This window comes from Pinus tabuliformis, chromosome 1_2 (genome assembly GCF_031772625.1).
Source record: "Pinus tabuliformis cultivar Carrire ecotype Pingquan chromosome 1_2, CPIR1, whole genome shotgun sequence".
NCBI lineage: Eukaryota > Viridiplantae > Streptophyta > Pinopsida > Pinales > Pinaceae > Pinus > Pinus tabuliformis.
The window spans coordinates 574605845-574630938 of NC_142298.1; the positions used below are offsets into that span (position 1 = coordinate 574605845).

Genomic DNA, 25094 nt, shown 5'->3' on the forward strand with positions numbered 1-25094 from the left:
TAATGTGGTAATTAAATCCACTATGCTACCTTATAGCACACGATACAATAATGACCTGTTATTAAAGTGGCAACGATTTTGATTCTGGAAGGAGTCATTTAGTTTCCTCTTTTCCGATCTATCTTCACTTAGCAGCCACAGAGGTGAGTCGAGTAGCAGATTCTAGATTATATTGTCATAGAATCCTTTGCTACCCCGAGTGGAAATTTGTTTCTCCTAATAGATTCTCTTTCTAATTAGGAAAATCCTGGATTTGGACTTCCCTTCTTGGCAAAGTATATCCTATATTTGCAGTGGTACTATTAATACCCATCATCTTCCTTCACTATTTCTATCTTGGATACCAATTAGTCCACTCATAGCCTTGCAAGAGGATGTCTCGAGGTTTGGTTCAGGTAACCTGCAACCCAAACCCCACAACTTACTGAATACCCCTCATTGATTCATGTACACAACAACGCAGTCACAAATAATCCCTTTCTATAATGTTTAACACTCTTTCTGGGTTCCCCTTAGACTTATTTAGTAACATACTATATCGATATCACCACCGAACTAAGGTCAACATTCTTAGCTACTTCTGCATGCTAAGCATAAGGTCAATAAATATTAAAAAATGAATATACATAACTTATTTCTGAATGCTAAACTTAATATGAATATAAATTGTAAATGATTGCACCTAACTTGTTTCAGCATGCTAAGCTTAATAGGAATAAATATTGTAAAAAGGTTGCAACTAACTTGTTTCTACATACTAAGTTTAATAGGAATAAATATTGGAAACGATTTTACATAACTTAGTACCAACCATTTACATAAGACTTTAGAGAAACTATTGTAGTCGAAATATGTAAATATGCTCAAAATATTGCACACACTGTTACCAGAATCTAATTTTCTGCAATCGAATTAAATGGACTGAACAATTTTCCACCCAACCGTGAACCTTATCTCTTGGTTCCCCACGTTCTGAGATCAATACATCTCTTAGAACCAAAAACATCTGCTGGTCTAGAATATGATTTATTTATATTTCTCTTTGGCTAGCAGAATTTCTAAAACAACGTCCTAATTTTTTTGGAATCTTTTTCTACTACGGCACTTTTCCACCCCTTCCAGTGTTGTTGGGTAATTTTTCCAGATTCCTTTCTCTACTTATCCAGAAAACCACATGGTTCTACTCCAAAGGGGATTTTTCTTTGGAGTGATTTGGGAAGGTTCAATATTTTTCCTCCTTTCCTGAATCCAATCCATTGATACAAAACTATGGATTAGGATAGTGATCTCAATCATTTTTTCTTTCCAGCTAATTCCTTTCAACATAATAATTTATTATTTAAACATAATTAATTACATTATCACAGTTATTTTTTGATAAAAAAATTGGCCAACCTGCCATTATTACCAATATTTTTACTACTAATTATGTTGTCTTAGCCACTATGACTTTACAAAGAACAAAAAAGAGGGATATTACATCTCCCGTCCCCCCTAAAATAAAAGTACACCATCCTCGGTGTGTATTTCTTGGACATCTCTATGTAGTCCAATCACGATAATTTGGTTTCATATTGTCTTCTAGTTCCCAAGTGGCCTCTTCAGGAGTAAAGTTCATCCACTGCACTTTAACCTCACCCACGACCAGATTACAGAGCACAGTCTCTTTCCACTCCAAAATACACAGAGGTTCTGGTAGAAATTATCCTTTGGGATCCACCTATAACACATTCCAGTCAAATATATGAGAAGGACCATGAACATATTTTTTCAGTAATGTCACATGAAATACATTATGAACTTTAAAGTGAGTAGGCAGAGCCAACCGGTATGCCACTCGACCCACGCGATACATAATTTCAAATGGTCCACCAAACCAAGGTGCTAATTTTGCACACTCTCTAGTTTTAAGAGTACCTTTTCAAGGTTTAACTATCAAACACACATGCCCCCCCCACCTAGAATTCGTTATGGGCCATCTTCCAGTCTGCATAACATTTTTGGCAGTCATGGGAAATTTTGATATTCTGTTGAATTTTCCACACAATTTGTTCCATTTCCTATAGAGTTTCTAGTCCGAGATTCAATATATCCTCAGGTTGACTCCAACTGAATTGAGTATGACATCTTCTTCCATACAAGTATTCAAAAGGGTTCATCTTGATAGTAGCTTGATAGATATTATTATAGGCAAACTAGACTAGATGTAGAAAATATTCCCACTTGGTGGGTCTATCCATTACATACATTTGAAGCATATCCTCCAGAATTTGGTTTATTCATTCAGTTTTCCCACTCGTTTGTGGGTGATATGCAGTATTGAATTTCAACTTAGTACCTAAACTCCCCAACATTCCTTCTAGAAATTGGAGGTACACATTGGATCTTTTTCCGATATTATCATTTTTGGGATTCCATGCAGTCTGAAAATACCCCACATGAATACATTAGCAATATGGGTAGTACCAAAGGTATATTGTATTGGGATAAAATGTGCTTCCTTAGTCGTTATGTCTACTACCACCATGATAGAGTCATGTTGTTGTCTCGTCCGAGGAAAAACAATTATAAAATCCATGGATATCACCTCTTACTTCCACTTAGACATGGGTAGTGGATTCAACAATCCTGCCAGATGTTGATGTTCCACCTTCATCTGTTGGCATTGCAGTCATTTGGATAAGTACTCTGCCACCTCCTTCTTCATTCGTAGCCAAAAAAAATATTTTCTTAATGTGGTGATCATCTTTGGTACCTTCAATGACCGACATACTGTCTCTTATGGAACTCATCTAGCATCATTTTCTTTGATTTTGTCACCTCTAGAATATACAACCTATTTTTGTAGGTAATTAATCTCTTTGGATTTACAACATATCCCACGACTTTTCCTTCTTGTACCTTCAATTTCATTTCTTTATACATTGGTTCCTGCTTCCCTTTACTTGTATCTGTTCCTCCAAATCTATTTTTACATTGCTTTCTGCATTACCCAAAAATGAAAGAGGATATCTACTTAATGCATCGACGATTTTGTTTTCCTTTCCCTTAATGTGTTTAATTTCTGTGTCAAAGTCATTTAGGAAAGCTAACCATATTTCTTGCCTAACATTTAAATATAGTTGGCTAATGAAATACTTCAAACTCATATGATAAGTTACCAGCACAAAATTGTTTTCCAATAGATAATGCCTCCACATTTTTAAGGCATGGATTATTGCAGCTAACTCCAGGTCATAAACAACATAATTTTGTTCAAGTTTTTTCAGCTTTCTCGACTCATAGGCTATGATTCCATTACCTTGTATAAGCAACCCTCTCAATCATTCCAAACATGCATCTGTACATACAATAAACTGCTTATTTGGGTATGTTATCTTTAGAATAGGGGTTATTTTCAACATATCCTTCAATTGATCAAAACTTTTTTGACACTTTTCTCTCTATTCAAAATTAACCCCCTTCTTCTGTAGAGAGGTAATGGGGAAAACCAATTTGGAGAACCCTTATATAAACCTACGGTAGTACCCAAAAATTCCCATAAAGGAACGAATTGCTGATACATCTTTCGGTATTGGCTAGTTCATAATGGATTAATTTTTTCAAGATCCACCACCAATCCTTCTTTGGAGATGATATGTCCCAAAAATTGGATCTGGGTTTTAAAAACTCACACCTACTTCCCTTTGCATAAAGATGATGCTCTCTATATAATACCAATTTCAAATTCTCTTGATGTTCCTCCTCATTCTTTGAGTATATTAAAATGTCATCAATAAAAACAAACACAAATTGATCCAAAAACTTGTGCAATACACTATTCATGAGACACATGAAGGTAGCAGGGGCATTAGTGAGTCCAAATGGTAATATCGTGAACTAATAATGTCCATACCTCATTCTAAAATTTGTCTTATGTATATCCTCGTCCTCTATGTGCAGCTGGTGATACCCACTTCACAAATCAATCTTTGAGAAAATGAGTGCCCCTCTTACTTGGTCAAATATATCATCAGTTCGAGGGAGAGGATATCTATTTTTTATGGTTAGCTTATTCAATTGTCTATAGTCAATACACATTCTAAGTGTACCGTATTTCTTCTTAATGAACAGTACCGAAGCTCCTCACGAGGACACGCTTGGTTTGATATATCCTTTATCAAGAAACTCTTGTAGTTGCAATTTTAACTCTATCAATTTTCAGGTACTCATTCTGTATGGGACTCTAGACACAGGTGTAGTACCCGACACTAATTCAAATGAGAAATCAAGGCTTCTCTACAGGGCTATCTTGGGAATTTCTTCAGGAAACACAGCATGGAATTATCTCACCATTGGTAGCTGGTCTAATCCTCTCGCTTCAGTCTATTGTTCCTACTTTTCCACATGTGCTACATACATCTGAAATGCATTTCTTGCTATTATTTTCATCTGTAAGGCTGTTATTTTCATTAATGAAATTGGTTTTGGTTTTCCTTTCACCAGAAACAAATTCCATTCGTAATCCACACAACTCACTGTCTTTTCCAAACAATTTATAACAACTTTTGTACTAACCATTCCATTACCACCAAGAGATCATATAATCCTAATGGGAGGATGTTTAAATTGATTTCAGTGAGGTATCCATTTTGATTTACTACACCTTGATTTATGACGTAGGTCACTGTCGTTTTAGTACCAATGGCTAGCTGTACCAACCATAGATGGTAAAGTTTTCTGATTTTAAACCACACTTTTCCACAATCTAAGGGGTTATATAGCTTGGGCTAGCCCCAGGTTCTATTAAAACAAACAAAGGATGGGTTTGGATAATACCTTCTATTTCAATCATGGTAGATTGATGTTTCTCTTGTCGGTATTCCAAGTCTGCCTTGATTCTTGGGATACTCTGGCCCACATCATTTACTGTAGAAGCTTCATGTGCTACTTGTACATTCTGAATTGATTTGTGGTTGTGAAGACAATCCCGTAGCAAGTGGGGTTCGCCACAACCCCAACACTTTAATGGCTCCCTTTCTTTACCTCCCATGTTCTTCTTGTTGCCCAACTATGCGCTAGGCTAGAGCCCATGTAAGACTGTGCTGCCTGACTTAGCTCTTTCTTGAAGATTTTCTTCAGCTGGTGGTGGGCATCAAGCATGTTCATATTGATTCTAATTCAATGGTTATCTAGACTCGTAAATAAAAAAAATGAATTTTCTTGTGTTATATTGAGGTTCTATTTGCAATCTAAATACATTTAAATAGGACAAACTGTTCAAATATGTAAGAGATAATAACATAGGAAAAGTTTGAATGCATAATGCTTTCATATAAAATTTGTTACATTACAAGCCATTTGGGAAACAATTATAAAACCTCTACTACATTCACAAAATTATTGTTGTCATTGGGGAGCGATGTAAAGAAAATCAGATAATATTCATCTTATGGACTACCATTGAATTTATGATAAATAGAAAAAAATGGAAGGGAGCAACATAATCTTCCACTACAATCTAAAGGTCACGGCCTGAGACTGATACATGACTGCAAAAATTCATTGAGAAACCTCGCTATTTAATAGAGGTAATAAGTAAAGGAATTTGGGAAATTCATTGAACAACATGTAGGAGCCTTAGGAGGTTTGTTACTAAGGCCTACAATGATAAAAGGGATGCTTTTATGGTTGATTGCTTGCTTCCAAGGATGTTTGACAAGGTATAGGTATATCATAGAAAGAAGCTATGTTTCTAAAAATTAAAGGAACAAAAAAATTATGTAGAGTCATATGTTTTCCTTTGTATTAAAAATTATGGTGAACAATAGAGGAAGTCTCTAGTCAAGAAGAGTAGTACATTTGACAATTTTTTGGATTTGCAATGTTGTCATTAAATTTTTCCAATATAAAATTTATTAACTTCACTCGACTTTTTAAGTTTTAAATCTATTATACTAAGAGATTCTATTATACGTTATTTCATGTGCTGATGGAAACCATGGTTAGAATGGATTTCCCGTTCATTGAGCTACTGTTGAATTTCCTTAGAGGTTAAGGCTATCTTCCAATAGTAGAAATGTTTGGGAGACATGAGTACAATCCATATTTTTATTTGACTGAAATAAAGAAAGTTACCAAAAGAGGCAAAGAATGTTTAAAATTAGAGAAAAAGAGTACATACTGGTACTACAATCCATATTTTATGACTGAAATAAAGCAAGTGACCAAAAGAGGTAGAGAATGCTTAAAATTAGTGAAAAAGAGTACATACTGGTATGTTTAAATTAAATGGTTCGATCTAGTTGTCTCTTCTCCCACAAAAGGAAGATTTCATACCCAAAAACAACACAATATATCTCATACCCCAAAGTGTGACTTAAACATGATAATTTTTATGATATAGTAGGTGATTTTGAGATTGTTGAATTTATTAGTACCATCATAATCTGCAATTTTAAGTGGATTTAATGGTAAAATTTAGAAAATTCAGCAAAGATTAAATTACCATATTCAATGGAGGATAATTAAAATAATTCCAAATTCTAGCGAAACGATATTGCAACAACAAAAAGTACTTATCTTTCCTATGCTTTTGTTACAGAGAGATCACAACAACTATGCTATGGAGGTGAGAGCTCTGATTTTAAGGTTGTTGGCTACTATTTTTGAAGCTCTAGGGCTCAATTTCAGTTACTTGGATAAAATCTTAAAAAAAACATTAAATAATGGATATAATGTACTATCCTCCATGCCGAAACCCGAATATTACTCTTGGCACACCACACCATTAAGATGCAGGTGGCATCACTGTTTTAATGCAAGGCAGGGTCAGTGGTATGCAAGTACTCAGGAATGGAAAGTGGGTTGTTGTAGCACCCATACCCAAATCTTTCATTGTTAATATGGGAGATAAACTGCAGGTATTTAAAGGGAGCAAGAGCAGATCCAATATTTTTTTCCTCCTGAAAATTTGACAATGTTATTATTAATGCTAATAATTTATCAGGTAGTGATAAATGGGAGATTCAAAAGTGTGGAAGATCGAGCAGTAAAAAATGCATCTACTACACATATATTAATTCTTACGCTTAGCACCCTTCAGGATGTCTTCATTTCCGCTGCAACACCCTTGGTTGATGAAAAACATCTGACTCTTTACAAAGGATATAAGTTTGCTGCTCATGTACCATCTAAAAGGGAATGCACAATTCTAGCATAATGTTTGGGTAGATGTTGTCCAAATATATAAAGAATATTTTAGGAAAGTGAGAAGACAAGGCTTATCTAAATTATTGGCCCAATAGGATTTACTATTTTGGAGATAAACTAATGATTGCATCCAATACCACCCACTATGTGAGTTTAGTTATGCTGGAAGAGGTTGGTTACAACGACACAAGTTAAATTATACCAATGATCTCTCATTAATTTATGAATTATAATGAAAAATATATGAAAAATGCACATTTTCACCTTAAACACTTGACTCTTACATCAAAGGTTTATGCTCTCAAAGAAGTGGATGAAAGCCTCTCAACTAATGTTGCATCTGAACTCTCTGTCAGTGATTTAGAACAAAGATGATAGTTCAACTACTACAGATGGTTGTAATACCAAAGGATGGAAAATAAAGAGCAAATAATTCTAGAATAGAGAAAACTCTAGAAACAAAACGTAGAGTCATTAGAAAAGTCTGAGGTCTATCCAAATGAGAAAATACCCAAGCACAATTTAGAACAATTGTAATAAAAACAACAAAAAGAGCTCTGGAGATCTAAGGTGTCACAACAATATCAACCATAATTGATTCTAATGTAAGCCTAAACAAGGATGAGTAGGGCTTCTGAACCAGTAATATATTTCCAATCCTCAATGACTTGGTAGCTTTTCTCATGAAAATCTGCTTGATATCCTGCAATGTGAGTAGAAACCTAGAAAAGCAAGAAGATCCGTTATTACATAACACCATCCAACACCTAAGATATGACGTATGTCTTCTTCAAGAATTGATTCTGACTCTGCTCACTTATTGGTGAGATTTAGCATTCTAGTTACCACCCCAACTGCTTTGAGGGATGAAGAGGTTCAATCTTTAGGCTCGTTCACCATGGCATTCTACTCTAAACATAACCCACGGTGAGGGCACTTTTCCTAGATGTACGAAATGGCAAGTTAGAACCCTTATTACATTAACATAATAGTTTCTTACTTATTATCTAGTTTAAATAGTTGACATAACCAGACAAAGCACAAGTAAGTCCCATCTTGGAAAGTTTTAAACATAAAAATACAATTAAAATTTTGGCACTAAAAGAAGTGCAAGAAGATCTGAAAGAGGGCTTTGCTAGATGGCTTCACATATATACGTGAAGAATGATTCAATAATATCATTCTAAACCTAAACTTGAGGCTCCAGTAAACAGAACAAGAGATAAAAAAATAAAATGGATAAATAATTAATTATAAATTTTTGATAGCCAAGCATTTGATGTTTGAGATACTAGTTAACATTAACAATCCTCAAGGAACATAAGAAATGTGAGAAAGGAGAAAATACATACAAAATCATGGGAAGTAATGAAATTTCATTGCAGGGAATTTTTAAAGGTATCGTATTCTTGGATGGTTTCCATCAATTCTATTAAAAATGCAACAAGATGATGGAGCTTAGTGGAAAGGAGTCGCCTTCACTAAGTGGGCCCAGAGGCAAATTATGACGCAAAGTCTATTTTTAGACTATGTATATTTTTAGACATATGGATCATGGTCTATGAGTTGCAGGATGTTGTTTATGGATGATTGGTCATGTTCGGAAAAATAGATGGACTTCTATTTTTGGATCACAGCAGGAGTGATCAGAGTCTACTTTTTAGACTGCTAGTCAAAAATAGGAAAGTCAAATATTATTGTCTCATAATAATATTTAGACTATAAACTTTATCTTATCCTCTTGAGAGCACTTCAGTTTGAGCTACAGATGTGGCACATGCAGCTGTCAGAAGGAAATATGCTTTCTTTGTGGGTCAGTTCAGCTATTGCATGCGGGACTTCAGTTAGAACTCATGTGGTTGAGTTCTGTGGAGTTGGATGAGCAATGAATGGAGTTGTGTTCAGTTTGACTTAGTTGAGCTAGTTGTATTTAGTCTAACTGGCCAATAGACTAAGTGATGAGTTGTGTGAATTAGTTATTAATTAATTCACTAATTATTAACTCATAATGCAACTGAATAATACATTAGTTAACTCAGTGCATGTACAGTTCAGTGGAGACAGGTGTTAGAGGTTGAGATTGCTATCAGTTGTGACTATAGTTGTGCAAGAGATCTTGCAAAATCAAAGAATTGCATATGCCCAGTGATATAGCCTGTGCTCACGTGATTTCCAGTGTGAGTGATTTTCCAAGGTAAATAGAACTTGGAACAAGTTTCGATTCATTCATTCTCTTGCAGGATTGTGCAGTGGAGGCAGGCAAAGCAACAAGGGAGATTTGGAGATCAGATTTGAGCTGTATTGTGTGTAACAAGTGAAGATAGTATTCAGTACTTGTGAGGAGCATTTTACTATGTTTGTTACATGTTCTCAATCATTAACATAGAGATAGTGTGGAGTTTTCAGCTGTATGCTTTCTCCGGGTTACATACTGTGTTAATGTGTGCATGCGATTGATGTTTCATTATTTTTGATGTTGCTAAATTGATGATCAACATAGAGGAGCTTATGTATTATGCATGTATTCTGAAATAGTGCATGATCAGGATAATCTCTGTTGAATATGTGTTTATTATTCAAAATTTCTACATGGTATTGGAGCCAACTGATTTGTAGAAGAAGTTCTACATGATATCTGTGATGTATTGATCATCAGATCTATTATTTAGAAAGTGTTTACATTTTATTTCTTCAGGCAGAGTCTGTGATCAGGCCAGGTAACCTCTAGATTCATCCTTCTTTTGGAAGGTGAGATATCCAGTGAATGCCCATACAGTCGATCTCTATACGAGAAATACTTTGTTCTCACGAATTTTAGATCAGAAGTGGTTGAGTTTTGAGCTGGTAGAATGGCGCTCAAGGATAAACTCAGAAACATTAGTTGTGAGAATGGAGACAGTATGCCCAGTATCTCACGAAGTTCACCCAATGTCGTGATGAGCTGGGAAGTGTGGGGGTAACTGTTGAGGATGAGGATATGGTGAGTCTAGCACTCCTTAGCCTTCCTAAGAGTTGGAATAGCTACCAGGACTCGGCGAATGGAAGGGAGAAATTGCCAGGATGGGAGAGACTTTGGTCAGATCTTGTGAAAGAGGAGATTAGACGGTGCCCCAGAGACATTTCTTCATATATACATGATGAGGAGAATTGTGCCTTAGCGAGTAAGGTGAAGAAGGGGAAGGGGAAGTTTTTCTCCTTCCAAATCCAGTTCTTCCAATGAAGGGAAGAAGGTTGACAAGTCGAAGGTGCGAAGCTTTCATTGTCGTGAGTTGGGCCATTATGATACTAATTTCCTAAAGAAGAAGTCCAAGAAGGGATCGGGGGAAGGATCTGAAGGTGAGGCACTTTCTTCACAATTTGAGTTGGATTTCACACTCTTCGCATGCATGGTTTCATCCATGATGGGAAGTGGTTGGTTTCTTAAAAGTGGAGCTTCTTTCCACATGACCGGTGACAAAATTTTGTTCAATACTTTGGAGGAGAAAGATCTCCAGATACTCATAGGGATGGGTAATGATGAGAAGTATAGTGTCTTAGGTGTAGGAACGATTATTTTTCATAGGGAGCATGGAGCTCGCCTTACCTTGACCGATGTCAAGTATGTACCATGACTAAAGAGAAACTTGGTGTTGATCGCGTTGCTGGAAGACAAAGGCTATGTTGTAGTCTTCAATAAGGGAAAGGTTTTCCTTAGACACATCATCACTAGACAGGTGAAGCAGATTGGTTCAAGATGCATGCAAAGCCTTGAGCAGCAAGGCAACTAATGGAGATTTGGTGGTTGAGAGGGAGCGTATATTACCTCTCGACATGCAGATCCAGAAGAAGTCTCAGACAATTGTGCAGGAGCCACAATTGATGCAGCAACTTTAGGAGGTTGTGGAACAGCCATAACAAAGGAAGCTGAGAGGAGAGTCGACTAGAGACATCTACTCATGTAGAGACCTCAAATAGGGGGAAACTTTGAGCCAGGTGGGCTGAGAGATCACCTGCAGCCATACCTCCAGGTGGGAGGTGGGGTGATGTGGATTGATCATCCAAAGGACGAGGGGCAGGATTCTTGAGGTACCCAACCTCTTAGATGAGACCTTGCTACGGGAGCCCCAATGTGTAGTAGCAGGAACTGAATGATTGGCGAGAGACAGATGCGGATGGAGCGGCAGAGAGAGCAACAATGCAGGGAATCGCAGGACATCACATAACATGCAAGTTGCAACAATGCAAGAGGCACAAGTGTCTTGCACAGTGCTAGGTGGAACAAAGAGGTGTGAAATGGTGCAAGATGCATGAAGATGTTGCAGCAGCGTAGATGTCAGAGAGGAAGCACTTGTCAGTAGCAGGTAGAGCTTCAGCATCAAAGTATGTTCCTAGCCCAATAGAGTGGTCAGTTGGGAGTGTTTTTGTTCCAAGTGTTGTTGGAGAAAGTGGAGCGGGGAATCATGTTGCATGCAGAACATTCCAGAGTTACAGTATAGGGGTTGCAGATAATCCATAATCTTGTTGAGAGGGAGTGTTGAAAATGCAACAAGATGATGGAGCTTAGTGGAAAGGAGTCGCCTTCACTAAGTGGGCCCGCAGGCAAATTATGGCGCAAACTCTATTTTTAGACTATGTATATTTTTAGACATATGGATCATGGTCTATAGATGTTGCAAGATGTTGTATATATGTATGATTCGTGCAAGTATGTCCGTGGAAAATAGATGAACTTCTATTTTTGGATCACAGCAGGAGTGATCAGAGTCTATTTCTAGACTATTAGTCAAAAATAGAAAGGTCAAATATTATTGTCTCATAATAATATTTAGACTATAAAATTTATCTTATCCTCTTGGAGCACTTCAGTTTGAGCTACAGATGTGGCACATGCAGTTGTCAAAAGGAAATACACTTTCTTTGTGGGTCAATTGAGCTATTTCATGTAGGACTTCAGTTAGAACTCATGTGGTTGAGTTCTATGGAGTTGGATGAGAAGTTAATGGAGTTGTGTTCAGTTTGACTTAGTTGAACTAGTTGTATTTAGTCTAACTAGCCAATAGACTAAGTGATGAGTTGTGTGAATTAGTTATTATTTAATTCACTAATTATTAACTCATAATGCAACTGAAGAATACATCAGTTAACTCAGTGCATGTACAGTTCAGTGGAGACAGGTGTTAGAGGTTGAGATTGCTATCAGTTGTGACTATAGTTGTGCATGAGATCTTGCACAATGGATTGAGTATGCCCATGAGAATTGCATATGCCCAGTGATATAGCCTGTGCTCAAGTGATTTCTAGTGTGAGTGATTTTCCAAGGTAAATAGAACTTGGAATGAGTTTGGATTCATTCATTCTCTTGTAGGATTGTGCAGTGGAGGCAGGCAAAGCAGCGAGGGAGATTTGGAGATCAGATCTGAGCTGTATTGTGTATAACAGGTGGAAATTGTACTGAGCACTTGTGAGGAGCATTGTACTATGTTTGTTACATGTTCTCAATCATTAATATATAGATAGTGTGGGGTTTTCAGCTGTATGCTTTCCCCGGGTTACATACTCTGTTAATGTGTGCATGCGATTGATGTTTCATTATTTTTGATGCTGCTAAATTGATGATCAACATAGAGGAGCTTATGTATTGTGCATGTAGTCCGCAATAGTGCATGATTAGGATAATCTTTGTTGGGTATGTGTTTATTTTTCAAAATTGCTACATGGTATTGGAGCCAGTTGTTTTGTAGAAGAAGTTCTACATGATATCAGTGTTGTATTGATCATCAGATCTATGATTCAGAAAGTGTTTACATTTTATTTCTTCAGGCAGAGTCTGTGATCGGGCCAGGTAGCCTCTGGATTCATCCTTCTTTTGGAAGGTGAGATATCCAATGAATTCCCATACAGTCAATCTCTCTACGAGAAATACTTTGTTTTCACGAATTTTAGATCAGAAGTGGTTGAGTTTTGCGCTGGTGTAATGGCGTTCAAGAATAAAGTCAGAAACATTAGGTGTGAGAATGGAGACAGTATGCCCCAGTATCTCACGAAGTTCACCCAATGCCGGGATGAGCTGGGAAGTGTGGGGGTAACTGTTGAGGATGAGGATATGGTGATTCTAGCACTCCTTGGCCTTCCTAAGAGTTGGCATAGCTAACATGACTCGGTGAATGGAAGGGAGAAATTGCCAGGATGGGAGAGACTTTGGTCGAATCTTGTGCAAGAGGAGATCAGACGGCGCACCAGAGACAGTTGTTCATCTATGCATGATGAGGAGAACTGTGCCTTAGCGAGTAAGGTGAAGAAGGGGAAGGGGAAGGTTTCTCTTTCCAAATCCAGTTGTTCCAATGATGGGAAGAAGGTTGAGAAGTCGAACGTGCGATGCTTTCGTTGTCATGAGTTGGGCCATTATGATACTTATTGCCCAAAGAAGAAGTCCAAGAAGGGATCCGGGGAAGGATCTGAAGGTGAGGCACTCGCTTCACAATTTGAGTTGGATTTCACACTCTTAGCATGCATGGTTGCATCCATGATGGAAAGTGGTTGGTTTCTTGACAGTGGGGCTTCTTTCCACATGACCGGTGACTAAAGTTTGTTCAGTACTTTGGAGGAGAAATATCTCCAGATACTCATAGGAATGGGTAATGATGAGAAGTATAGTGTCTCAGGTGTAGGCACGGTTATCTTTCAGAGGGAGCATGGAGCTCAGCTTACCTTAACCGATGTCAAGTATGTACCAAGACTGAAGAGAAACTTGGTGTCGATTGCGTTGCTGGAAGACAAAGGCTATGATGTAGTCTTCAGTAAGGGAAAGGTTTTCCTTAGACACATCATCAGTAGACAGGTGAAGCAGATTGATTCAAGATGCATGCAAAGCCTTGAGCAGCGAGGCAACTGATAGAGCCTTGGTGGTTGAGAGGGAGCGTATATTACCTCTCAACATGTAGAGCTAGAAGAAGTCTTAGAAAATTGTGGAGGAGCCATGATTGATGCAGCAGCTTCAGGAGGTTGTGGATCAGCCAAAACAAGGGAAGCTGAGAGGAGATCGAGTAGAGACATGTACTCATGCAGAGACCTCCAGTAGGGGGAAACTTTGATCCAGGTGGGCTGAGGGATCACATGCAGCCATACCTCCAGGTAGGAGGTGGGGTGATGTGGATTGATCGTGCCAAGGAGGAGGGGCAGGATTCTTGAGGTAACCAACCTCTTGGATGAGACCTTGCTACGGGACCCCAATGTGTAGTAGCAGGAACTGACTGATTGGGTAGAGACAGATGCGGATGGAGCGGCAGAAAAAGTGACAGTGCAGGTAATGCCAAGACAACGCATAGCATGCAGGTTGCAGCAATGCTAGAGGCTAAAGTGTTTTGCACAGTGCTAGGTGGCACAGAGAGGTGTGCAATGGTGCAAGATGCATGAAGATGTTGCAGTGGCGCATATGTCAGAGGGGGAGCACTTGTCAGCAGCAGGTAGAGCTTCAGCATCAGAGTATGTTCCTAGCCCAATAGAGTGGTCAGTTGGGAGTGTTTTTGTTCCAAGTGTTGTTGGAGCAAGTGGAGTGGAGAATCATGTTGCATGCAGAACATTCCAGAGTTATAGGATAAGGGTTGCAGATAATCCATAATCTTGTTGAGAGGGAGTGTTGAAAATGCAACAAGATGATGGAGCATAGTGGAAAGGAGTCGCCTTCACTAAGTGGGCCCGTAGGTAAATTCTGGCGCAAAGTCTATTTTTAGACATATGGATCATGGTCTATGAGTTGCAGGATGCTGGTTATGGATGATTGGTCATGTTGGGAAAAATACATGGACTTCTATTTTTGGATCGCAGCAGGAGTGATCAGAGTCTATTTTTAGACTGTTAGTTAAAAATAGAAAAGTCAAATATTATTGTCTCATAATAATATTTAGACTATAAACTTTATCTTATCCTCTTACAGCACTTCAGTTTGAGATGCAGATGTGGCACATGCAGCTGTTAGAAGGAAAAACGCTTTCTTTTTGGGTTAGTTGAGCTCTTGCATGCAGGACTTCAGTTAGAACTCATGTGATTGAGTTCTGTGGAGTTGGATGAGCAGTTAATGGAGTTGTGTTCAGTTTAACTTAGTTGAACTAGTTGTATTTAGTCTAACTGGCCAATAGACTAAGTGATGAGTTGTGTGAATTAGTTATTAATTAATTCACTAATTATTATCTCATAATGCAACTGAGGAATACATCAGTTAACTCAGTGCATCTACAGTCCAGCGGAGACAGGTGTTAGACGTTGAGATTGTTATTAGTTGTGACTATAGTTGTGCATGAGATCTTGCACAATCAAAGGATTGAGTATGCCCATGAGAATTGCATATGCCCAGTGATATAGCCTGTGCTCCCGTGATTTCCAGTGTGAGTGATTTTCCAAGGTAAATAGAACTTGGAACGAGTTTGGATTCATTCATTCTGTTGCAGGATTGTGCAGTGGAGGCATGCAAAGCAGCGGGGGAGATTTGGAGATCAAATCTGAGTTGTATTGTGTGTAATAGGTGGAGATAGTACTGAGCACTTGTGAGGAGCATTGTACTATGTTTGTTACATGTTCTTAGTCATTAATATACAGATAGTGTGGAGTTTTCAACTGTATGCTTTCCCCGGGTTACATACTATGTTAATATGTGCATGCGATTGATGTTTCAATATTTTTATGCTGCTAAATTGATGATCAGCGTAGAGGAGCTTATGTATTATGAATGTATTCCGCAATAATGCATGATCAGGATAATCTCTGTTGAATATGTGTTTATTATTCAAAATTTCTACAAATTCCATTGCAGGGAATTTTATAACATTTTAACATATGTATTCTCTATACACATAAAGAGTATGCCATAATTAGTGAGCTCTATAGTTAACAGAAGCTGCCAAAATTTACAGTTTCAGACATATAATGAAAAGACATGTTCTCTGGAACTCAATCATAAGCATTTAGCTTATCACATGCAATCCCCATATTAATGCCATTATTCAAGAATAAGAGTGACAAGATTTCTTGAGACAAAATAAGCTAGGATACCAACATTTTAAAGGGGTAGTTTTAGTTATTGTTTTGTAACATAATATAATTTTTAGATACGAGTTCATAAGAAAATAGAGAAAATGCAATTACAATGAGTCAAAGGAACAATATACTAGTTAGCTCTTGTCAAGTTGTTGACGCCTGCCCATGGATTCAAGTGTTCCAGATTCTCATAATTAGGGTTTTGCTCAATATATTTTTGAGGATTGAGATAAATCTAAATTAGCAATTCAAACAATGTATACGAGAATCAATATTTAAAGAGAGGCATCACACCCTCGAACAAGTGGAAAACTTTATTTCTTTGCCATCATAGACAAGAGGTAGAAATCATACATGTAATATTACCTACAATTCGATATACATAATTTGTATACTTTTTTTTGCATAAAATCATTAGAGGAGAGCATGTCCACAACAAGGTATCACTGGGAAAATAAAGCTTACCTCACACAACAAAGACCAAGAAATTTGCATGAAGAAACAGGTTGGCCTGAAATCATGAATTGTCAAACAACATAACGACCAATTTTCATAGAAAATAGAAACAAGAACCCATCGCCAAATACATGGAAGAAAAAAACAAAAGCACTGGTTTAAATCAAATCCTGATAAACGTAGGATAAGCCCCGTGCCCAAGCCCAAATATTCAACGCGCCCCACTTTATCCATCCACAACTTGGCTTCTTCATTATAATCAACTTGTTCGGATGCAGGAACAATCGTTGGTGAAAGAGGAGCCATTCAGCACTTGCAAGGGCACTCGTTGGTGAAGAGGAGGAGTCATTCTAGTTGCGCCTCGTGCTGCGAACATGGTTATTCGCACGAAGGAGGGGCTTTGCCTTAATATTACAGTGTAATAACTGTTTTTTGATTATTTATTAATTAATCATTGTTTTATGTTTTTTTTATAATGTTTTAATGTTTCTTAACTGTTTTTTAAAATCCGATGAGAAATCGTTTAACAATAAATTTGACCATAAACAATAGTACAAAGTAACAACATAGAGAGTTGTTCTAAAAAACACTTTACAACATAATTATTATTAACTATTAAATTCAAATTCTAAAACTAGTGAACACACCATAACCATATTATAAAAAAATAAAAAATTTAAATTTAAATTATTTACTTAAGTGGAAAAATTATGTACAAAATTTTAAAATAATAATAACGGTCATATGGAGAATGTTTTATCGTTCCTCTTCTTTCATTTATATTAATATTGATATAAGAATATGAAAACATAATACTATTATTGAAGTGAAAACTTAACCCACACACGTCGGTCTTAACCCGAGGGTACCGTGTGAACAAGTTGTCGGCCTTCATAAGCCCTAACCCATGTCATGTCATATAAAAGGGGCAAATCAGTAGTCTCGACGGGAGGGTGTAGGAGACTCAAGAAACAGAGAGGATTCAAGGACACGAACTTCTTCTCGTGGCTCACTGTTTTTCCTTAAAAGAGAGAGACGTCTAATCTGTAAAAGGATTGGCTGCAATGGCCGCGTTTTACTCTGCCATTGGAAAGCGAGCACGCAGGGAAAATGAGGATCCAGAGAACAATGACTCTGGAAATAAGAGGCGGAACTGTGGCACTGGTAGAGAGCGAACTCTGCCTGGCGCTGACAGTACGGTATATCGCATACTATGCCCTGTTAATGTTGTAGGAAGTGTTATAGGAAAGGCGGGTAAAGTTATAAAATCTATGAGTCGAGAGACGCGTTCGAAGATCAAAGTTATAGATGCTGTTCCAGGCGTTGATGATCGCGTGATAGTAATCTTCAGCTCACCGTCAGGCAACGACAAGGAGAAGGATTGCAATGAGAATGAAGTTGAAGTTGAACCTGTGTGTCCTGCTCAGGATGCTCTTCTTAGAGTGCATTCTGTTATTGTTCAACAATCTTCTGGCAGAGATAATGATGACGCCGACAAAAAGAGACAACACAATGCTCGGTTGCTGGCTGCTAACAGCCAGATTGGAGTTTTGATTGGAAAAGGTGGAAATAACATTCAGAAGTTGAGGAGCGAATCCGGGGCACAAATTCAGATACGGCCAAAAGATGAGTTGCCAGGCTGTGCTTTTAGTTTTGGTGAAGTCGTTGCCATATCTGGAGATGCAACCGCTGTCAAGAAAGCACTTTATGCAGTTTCAGCTTTTCTGTATAAACACCCAGCTAAGGAGCAAATTCCTTGGACTGATATTTTATCTGCAACGAACCCAACCTCACTCCTTCCTTCTGCTGTGCCCGCATTATTTACTCCGCCAAATTATGTTCCACAACGAGATTCGCTGTTTGCTCATCACAGTTCAGGTGCTCCAAGAGTAAATGCTATTTATGCCTCGGGCCATTTACCTGCACTGGGAGGATATGGAAGTGAAGCTCGAAGTTCAATATGGCCTCTTACTTACAACCCTGGTCATCCCATTGCTCCAAAATATGGGAATTCTGCTGTTGAGAAAAGTGGGGAGGAGTTTTGTATTCGAATAGTATGCCCAAATGATAAAATTGGAGGTGTGATTGGTAAGGGCGGCAATAGTATCAAAAGCATGAGGAAAGACACAGGGGCAAGTATTAAGGTTGAAGACCCACAATCAGAATCAGATGAACGTGTAATCGTAGTTTCTTCCACGGAGTTGGCTAATGATGGTGTTTCACCTACCCTTGAGGCTGTTCTTCAATTGCAAGGAAAGACTTGTAGTGACAATGACAATGATGGTGGTGGCATTTGTACAAGGCTTCTTGTTCCGTCAAAGCACATTGGTTGCCTTCTTGGTAAAGGTGGCAACATCATCAGTGAGATGCGGAAGCACAGTGGAGCAAATATTCGCATATTTCGCAAAGAGGAGCGACCAAAATATGCCTCCCAAAATGAGGAGCTCGTTCAGGTTACTGGAGACCCCAGTGTTGCTAGAGATGCACTCATCCAAATTACAAAAAGGCTGAGGGAAAATGTTTTCAAAGATATGTATGGTACTACCAACACTCACACTCTGCTTCCTTTGTCTTCTAGTCGATCTGTGCGCAGTGCGATTCCTCTTTCAAATTATGGTAGTAGGCAATACGATCTAGGATTTTCACGGTAAATTAGGTGCTCCATTGTAAAATATAGTTTATTATTTTTTTTTAATTCATTTTCTAGATACATATTATATTATATACTCGATAAACATATAAATTTATTAGGTTAATGAAATAAACTGATGAAATTTACGATATATTTTTATATGTGTAATCAAAAAAATTTAGAATAATTTGTTTCCTATTTTATTTATAAAATGTTATATAAAATTATATTTTATAAATAATTTTTAAAAATTAGAGATTGAAAAACTAATTACAATTTCCCATAGATGAAATTTCTTTCCTTTTCAACAATGTTATTGTATATACGGATTGGCTATTTATTTTGTATCTTAGTTATGATTATAATTTAAAGAAAAATGTTTTTTTTTTTAACATTTGATTTAGATATATATCATGTCGGTGCATATATATAGATGCTCGTGGCAAGTATGTCCCTGTATATCATGTCGGTGCATATATATAGATGCTCGTGGCAAGTATGTCCGTGGAAAATAGATGAACTTCTATTTTTGGATCACAGCAGGAGTGATCAGAGTCTATTTCTAGACTATTAGTCAAAAATAGAAAGGTCAAATATTATTGTCTCATAATAATATTTAGACTATAAAATTTATCTTATCCTCTTGGAGCACTTCAGTTTGAGCTACAGATGTGGCACATGCAGTTGTCAAAAGGAAATACACTTTCTTTGTGGGTCAATTGAGCTATTTCATGTAGGACTTCAGTTAGAACTCATGTGGTTGAGTTCTATGGAGTTGGATGAGAAGTTAATGGAGTTGTGTTCAGTTTGACTTAGTTGAACTAGTTGTATTTAGTCTAACTAGCCAATAGACTAAGTGATGAGTTGTGTGAATTAGTTATTATTTAATTCACTAATTATTAACTCATAATGCAACTGAAGAATACATCAGTTAACTCAGTGCATGTACAGTTCAGTGGAGACAGGTGTTAGAGGTTGAGATTGCTATCAGTTGTGACTATAGTTGTGCATGAGATCTTGCACAATGGATTGAGTATGCCCATGAGAATTGCATATGCCCAGTGATATAGCCTGTGCTCAAGTGATTTCTAGTGTGAGTGATTTTCCAAGGTAAATAGAACTTGGAATGAGTTTGGATTCATTCATTCTCTTGTAGGATTGTGCAGTGGAGGCAGGCAAAGCAGCGAGGGAGATTTGGAGATCAGATCTGAGCTGTATTGTGTATAACAGGTGGAAATTGTACTGAGCACTTGTGAGGAGCATTGTACTATGTTTGTTACATGTTCTCAATCATTAATATATAGATAGTGTGGGGTTTTCAGCTGTATGCTTTCCCCGGGTTACATACTCTGTTAATGTGTGCATGCGATTGATGTTTCATTATTTTTGATGCTGCTAAATTGATGATCAACATAGAGGAGCTTATGTATTGTGCATGTAGTCCGCAATAGTGCATGATTAGGATAATCTTTGTTGGGTATGTGTTTATTTTTCAAAATTGCTACATGGTATTGGAGCCAGTTGTTTTGTAGAAGAAGTTCTACATGATATCAGTGTTGTATTGATCATCAGATCTATGATTCAGAAAGTGTTTACATTTTATTTCTTCAGGCAGAGTCTGTGATCGGGCCAGGTAGCCTCTGGATTCATCCTTCTTTTGGAAGGTGAGATATCCAATGAATTCCCATACAGTCAATCTCTCTACGAGAAATACTTTGTTTTCACAAATTTTAGATCAGAAGTGGTTGAGTTTTGCGCTGGTGTAATGGCGTTCAAGAATAAAGTCAGAAACATTAGGTGTGAGAATGGAGACAGTATGCCCCAGTATCTCACGAAGTTCACCCAATGCCGGGATGAGCTGGGAAGTGTGGGGGTAACTGTTGAGGATGAGGATATGGTGATTCTAGCACTCCTTGGCCTTCCTAAGAGTTGGCATAGCTAACATGACTCGGTGAATGGAAGGGAGAAATTGCCAGGATGGGAGAGACTTTGGTCGAATCTTGTGCAAGAGGAGATCAGACGGCGCACCAGAGACAGTTGTTCATCTATGCATGATGAGGAGAACTGTGCCTTAGCGAGTAAGGTGAAGAAGGGGAAGGGGAAGGTTTCTCTTTCCAAATCCAGTTGTTCCAATGATGGGAAGAAGGTTGAGAAGTCGAACGTGCGATGCTTTCGTTGTCATGAGTTGGGCCATTATGATACTTATTGCCCAAAGAAGAAGTCCAAGAAGGGATCCGGGGAAGGATCTGAAGGTGAGGCACTCGCTTCACAATTTGAGTTGGATTTCACACTCTTAGCATGCATGGTTGCATCCATGATGGAAAGTGGTTGGTTTCTTGACAGTGGGGCTTCTTTCCACATGACCGGTGACTAAAGTTTGTTCAGTACTTTGGAGGAGAAATATCTCCAGATACTCATAGGAATGGGTAATGATGAGAAGTATAGTGTCTCAGGTGTAGGCACGGTTATCTTTCAGAGGGAGCATGGAGCTCAGCTTACCTTAACCGATGTCAAGTATGTACCAAGACTGAAGAGAAACTTGGTGTCGATTGCGTTGCTGGAAGACAAAGGCTATGATGTAGTCTTCAGTAAGGGAAAGGTTTTCCTTAGACACATCATCAGTAGACAGGTGAAGCAGATTGATTCAAGATGCATGCAAAGCCTTGAGCAGCGAGGCAACTGATAGAGCCTTGGTGGTTGAGAGGGAGCGTATATTACCTCTCAACATGTAGAGCTAGAAGAAGTCTTAGAAAATTGTGGAGGAGCCATGATTGATGCAGCAGCTTCAGGAGGTTGTGGATCAGCCAAAACAAGGGAAGCTGAGAGGAGATCGAGTAGAGACATGTACTCATGCAGAGACCTCCAGTAGGGGAAACTTTGATCCAGGTGGGCTGAGGGATCACATGCAGCCATACCTCCAGGTAGGAGGTGGGGTGATGTGGATTGATCGTGCCAAGGAGGAGGGGCAGGATTCTTGAGGTAACCAACCTCTTGGATGAGACCTTGCTACGGGACCCCAATGTGTAGTAGCAGGAACTGACTGATTGGGTAGAGACAGATGCGGATGGAGCGGCAGAAAAAGTGACAGTGCAGGTAATGCCAAGACAACGCATAGCATGCAGGTTGCAGCAATGCTAGAGGCTAAAGTGTTTTGCACAGTGCTAGGTGGCACAGAGAGGTGTGCAATGGTGCAAGATGCATGAAGATGTTGCAGTGGCGCATATGTCAGAGGGGGAGCACTTGTCAGCAGCAGGTAGAGCTTCAGCATCAGAGTATGTTCCTAGCCCAATAGAGTGGTCAGTTGGGAGTGTTTTTGTTCCAAGTGTTGTTGGAGCAAGTGGAGTGGAGAATCATGTTGCATGCAGAACATTCCAGAGTTATAGGATAAGGGTTGCAGATAATCCATAATCTTGTTGAGAGGGAGTGTTGAAAATGCAACAAGATGATGGAGCATAGTGGAAAGGAGTCGCCTTCACTAAGTGGGCCCGTAGGTAAATTCTGGCGCAAAGTCTATTTTTAGACATATGGATCATGGTCTATGAGTTGCAGGATGCTGGTTATGGATGATTGGTCATGTTGGGAAAAATACATGGACTTCTATTTTTGGATCGCAGCAGGAGTGATCAGAGTCTATTTTTAGACTGTTAGTTAAAAATAGAAAAGTCAAATATTATTGTCTCATAATAATATTTAGACTATAAACTTTATCTTATCCTCTTACAGCACTTCAGTTTGAGATGCAGATGTGGCACATGCAGCTGTTAGAAGGAAAAACGCTTTCTTTTTGGGTTAGTTGAGCTCTTGCATGCAGGACTTCAGTTAGAACTCATGTGATTGAGTTCTGTGGAGTTGGATGAGCAGTTAATGGAGTTGTGTTCAGTTTAACTTAGTTGAACTAGTTGTATTTAGTCTAACTGGCCAATAGACTAAGTGATGAGTTGTGTGAATTAGTTATTAATTAATTCACTAATTATTATCTCATAATGCAACTGAGGAATACATCAGTTAACTCAGTGCATCTACAGTCCAGCGGAGACAGGTGTTAGACGTTGAGATTGTTATTAGTTGTGACTATAGTTGTGCATGAGATCTTGCACAATCAAAGGATTGAGTATGCCCATGAGAATTGCATATGCCCAGTGATATAGCCTGTGCTCCCGTGATTTCCAGTGTGAGTGATTTTCCAAGGTAAATAGAACTTGGAACGAGTTTGGATTCATTCATTCTGTTGCAGGATTGTGCAGTGGAGGCATGCAAAGCAGCGGGGGAGATTTGGAGATCAAATCTGAGTTGTATTGTGTGTAATAGGTGGAGATAGTACTGAGCACTTGTGAGGAGCATTGTACTATGTTTGTTACATGTTCTTAGTCATTAATATACAGATAGTGTGGAGTTTTCAACTGTATGCTTTCCCCGGGTTACATACTATGTTAATATGTGCATGCGATTGATGTTTCAATATTTTTATGCTGCTAAATTGATGATCAGCGTAGAGGAGCTTATGTATTATGAATGTATTCCGCAATAATGCATGATCAGGATAATCTCTGTTGAATATGTGTTTATTATTCAAAATTTCTACAAATTCCATTGCAGGGAATTTTATAACATTTTAACATATGTATTCTCTATACACATAAAGAGTATGCCATAATTAGTGAGCTCTATAGTTAACAGAAGCTGCCAAAATTTACAGTTTCAGACATATAATGAAAAGACATGTTCTCTGGAACTCAATCATAAGCATTTAGCTTATCACATGCAATCCCCATATTAATGCCATTATTCAAGAATAAGAGTGACAAGATTTCTTGAGACAAAATAAGCTAGGATACCAACATTTTAAAGGGGTAGTTTTAGTTATTGTTTTGTAACATAATATAATTTTTAGATACGAGTTCATAAGAAAATAGAGAAAATGCAATTACAATGAGTCAAAGGAACAATATACTAGTTAGCTCTTGTCAAGTTGTTGACGCCTGCCCATGGATTCAAGTGTTCCAGATTCTCATAATTAGGGTTTTGCTCAATATATTTTTGAGGATTGAGATAAATCTAAATTAGCAATTCAAACAATGTATACGAGAATCAATATTTAAAGAGAGGCATCACACCCTCGAACAAGTGGAAAACTTTATTTCTTTGCCATCATAGACAAGAGGTAGAAATCATACATGTAATATTACCTACAATTCGATATACATAATTTGTATACTTTTTTTTGCATAAAATCATTAGAGGAGAGCATGTCCACAACAAGGTATCACTGGGAAAATAAAGCTTACCTCACACAACAAAGACCAAGAAATTTGCATGAAGAAACAGGTTGGCCTGAAATCATGAATTGTCAAACAACATAACGACCAATTTTCATAGAAAATAGAAACAAGAACCCATCGCCAAATACATGGAAGAAAAAAACAAAAGCACTGGTTTAAATCAAATCCTGATAAACGTAGGATAAGCCCCGTGCCCAAGCCCAAATATTCAACGCGCCCCACTTTATCCATCCACAACTTGGCTTCTTCATTATAATCAACTTGTTCGGATGCAGGAACAATCGTTGGTGAAAGAGGAGCCATTCAGCACTTGCAAGGGCACTCGTTGGTGAAGAGGAGGAGTCATTCTAGTTGCGCCTCGTGCTGCGAACATGGTTATTCGCACGAAGGAGGGGCTTTGCCTTAATATTACAGTGTAATAACTGTTTTTTGATTATTTATTAATTAATCATTGTTTTATGTTTTTTTTATAATGTTTTAATGTTTCTTAACTGTTTTTTAAAATCCGATGAGAAATCGTTTAACAA

The 25094-nt window shown here is 38.0% G+C and overlaps 1 protein-coding gene across 1 annotated transcript; it reads left to right on the forward strand.

Annotated features, from left to right (window-relative positions):
- The first annotated feature begins 17720 nt into the window (after positions 1 to 17720).
- LOC149206902 (KH domain-containing protein At4g18375-like) lies at positions 17721 to 19307 on the forward strand. Its single transcript, XM_089397829.1, has one exon. The coding sequence runs from the start codon at positions 17721 to 17723 to the stop codon at positions 19305 to 19307; it is 1587 nt and encodes a 528-aa protein (XP_089253955.1).
- The last annotated feature ends 5787 nt before the right edge of the window (positions 19308 to 25094 follow it).

What these genes read in the sequence shown, in the direction of transcription:
- LOC149206902 (XM_089397829.1), top strand. Translation starts at nt 17,721, where the DNA reads ATGGCCGCGTTTTACTCTGCCATTGGAAAGCGAGCACGCAGGGAAAAT.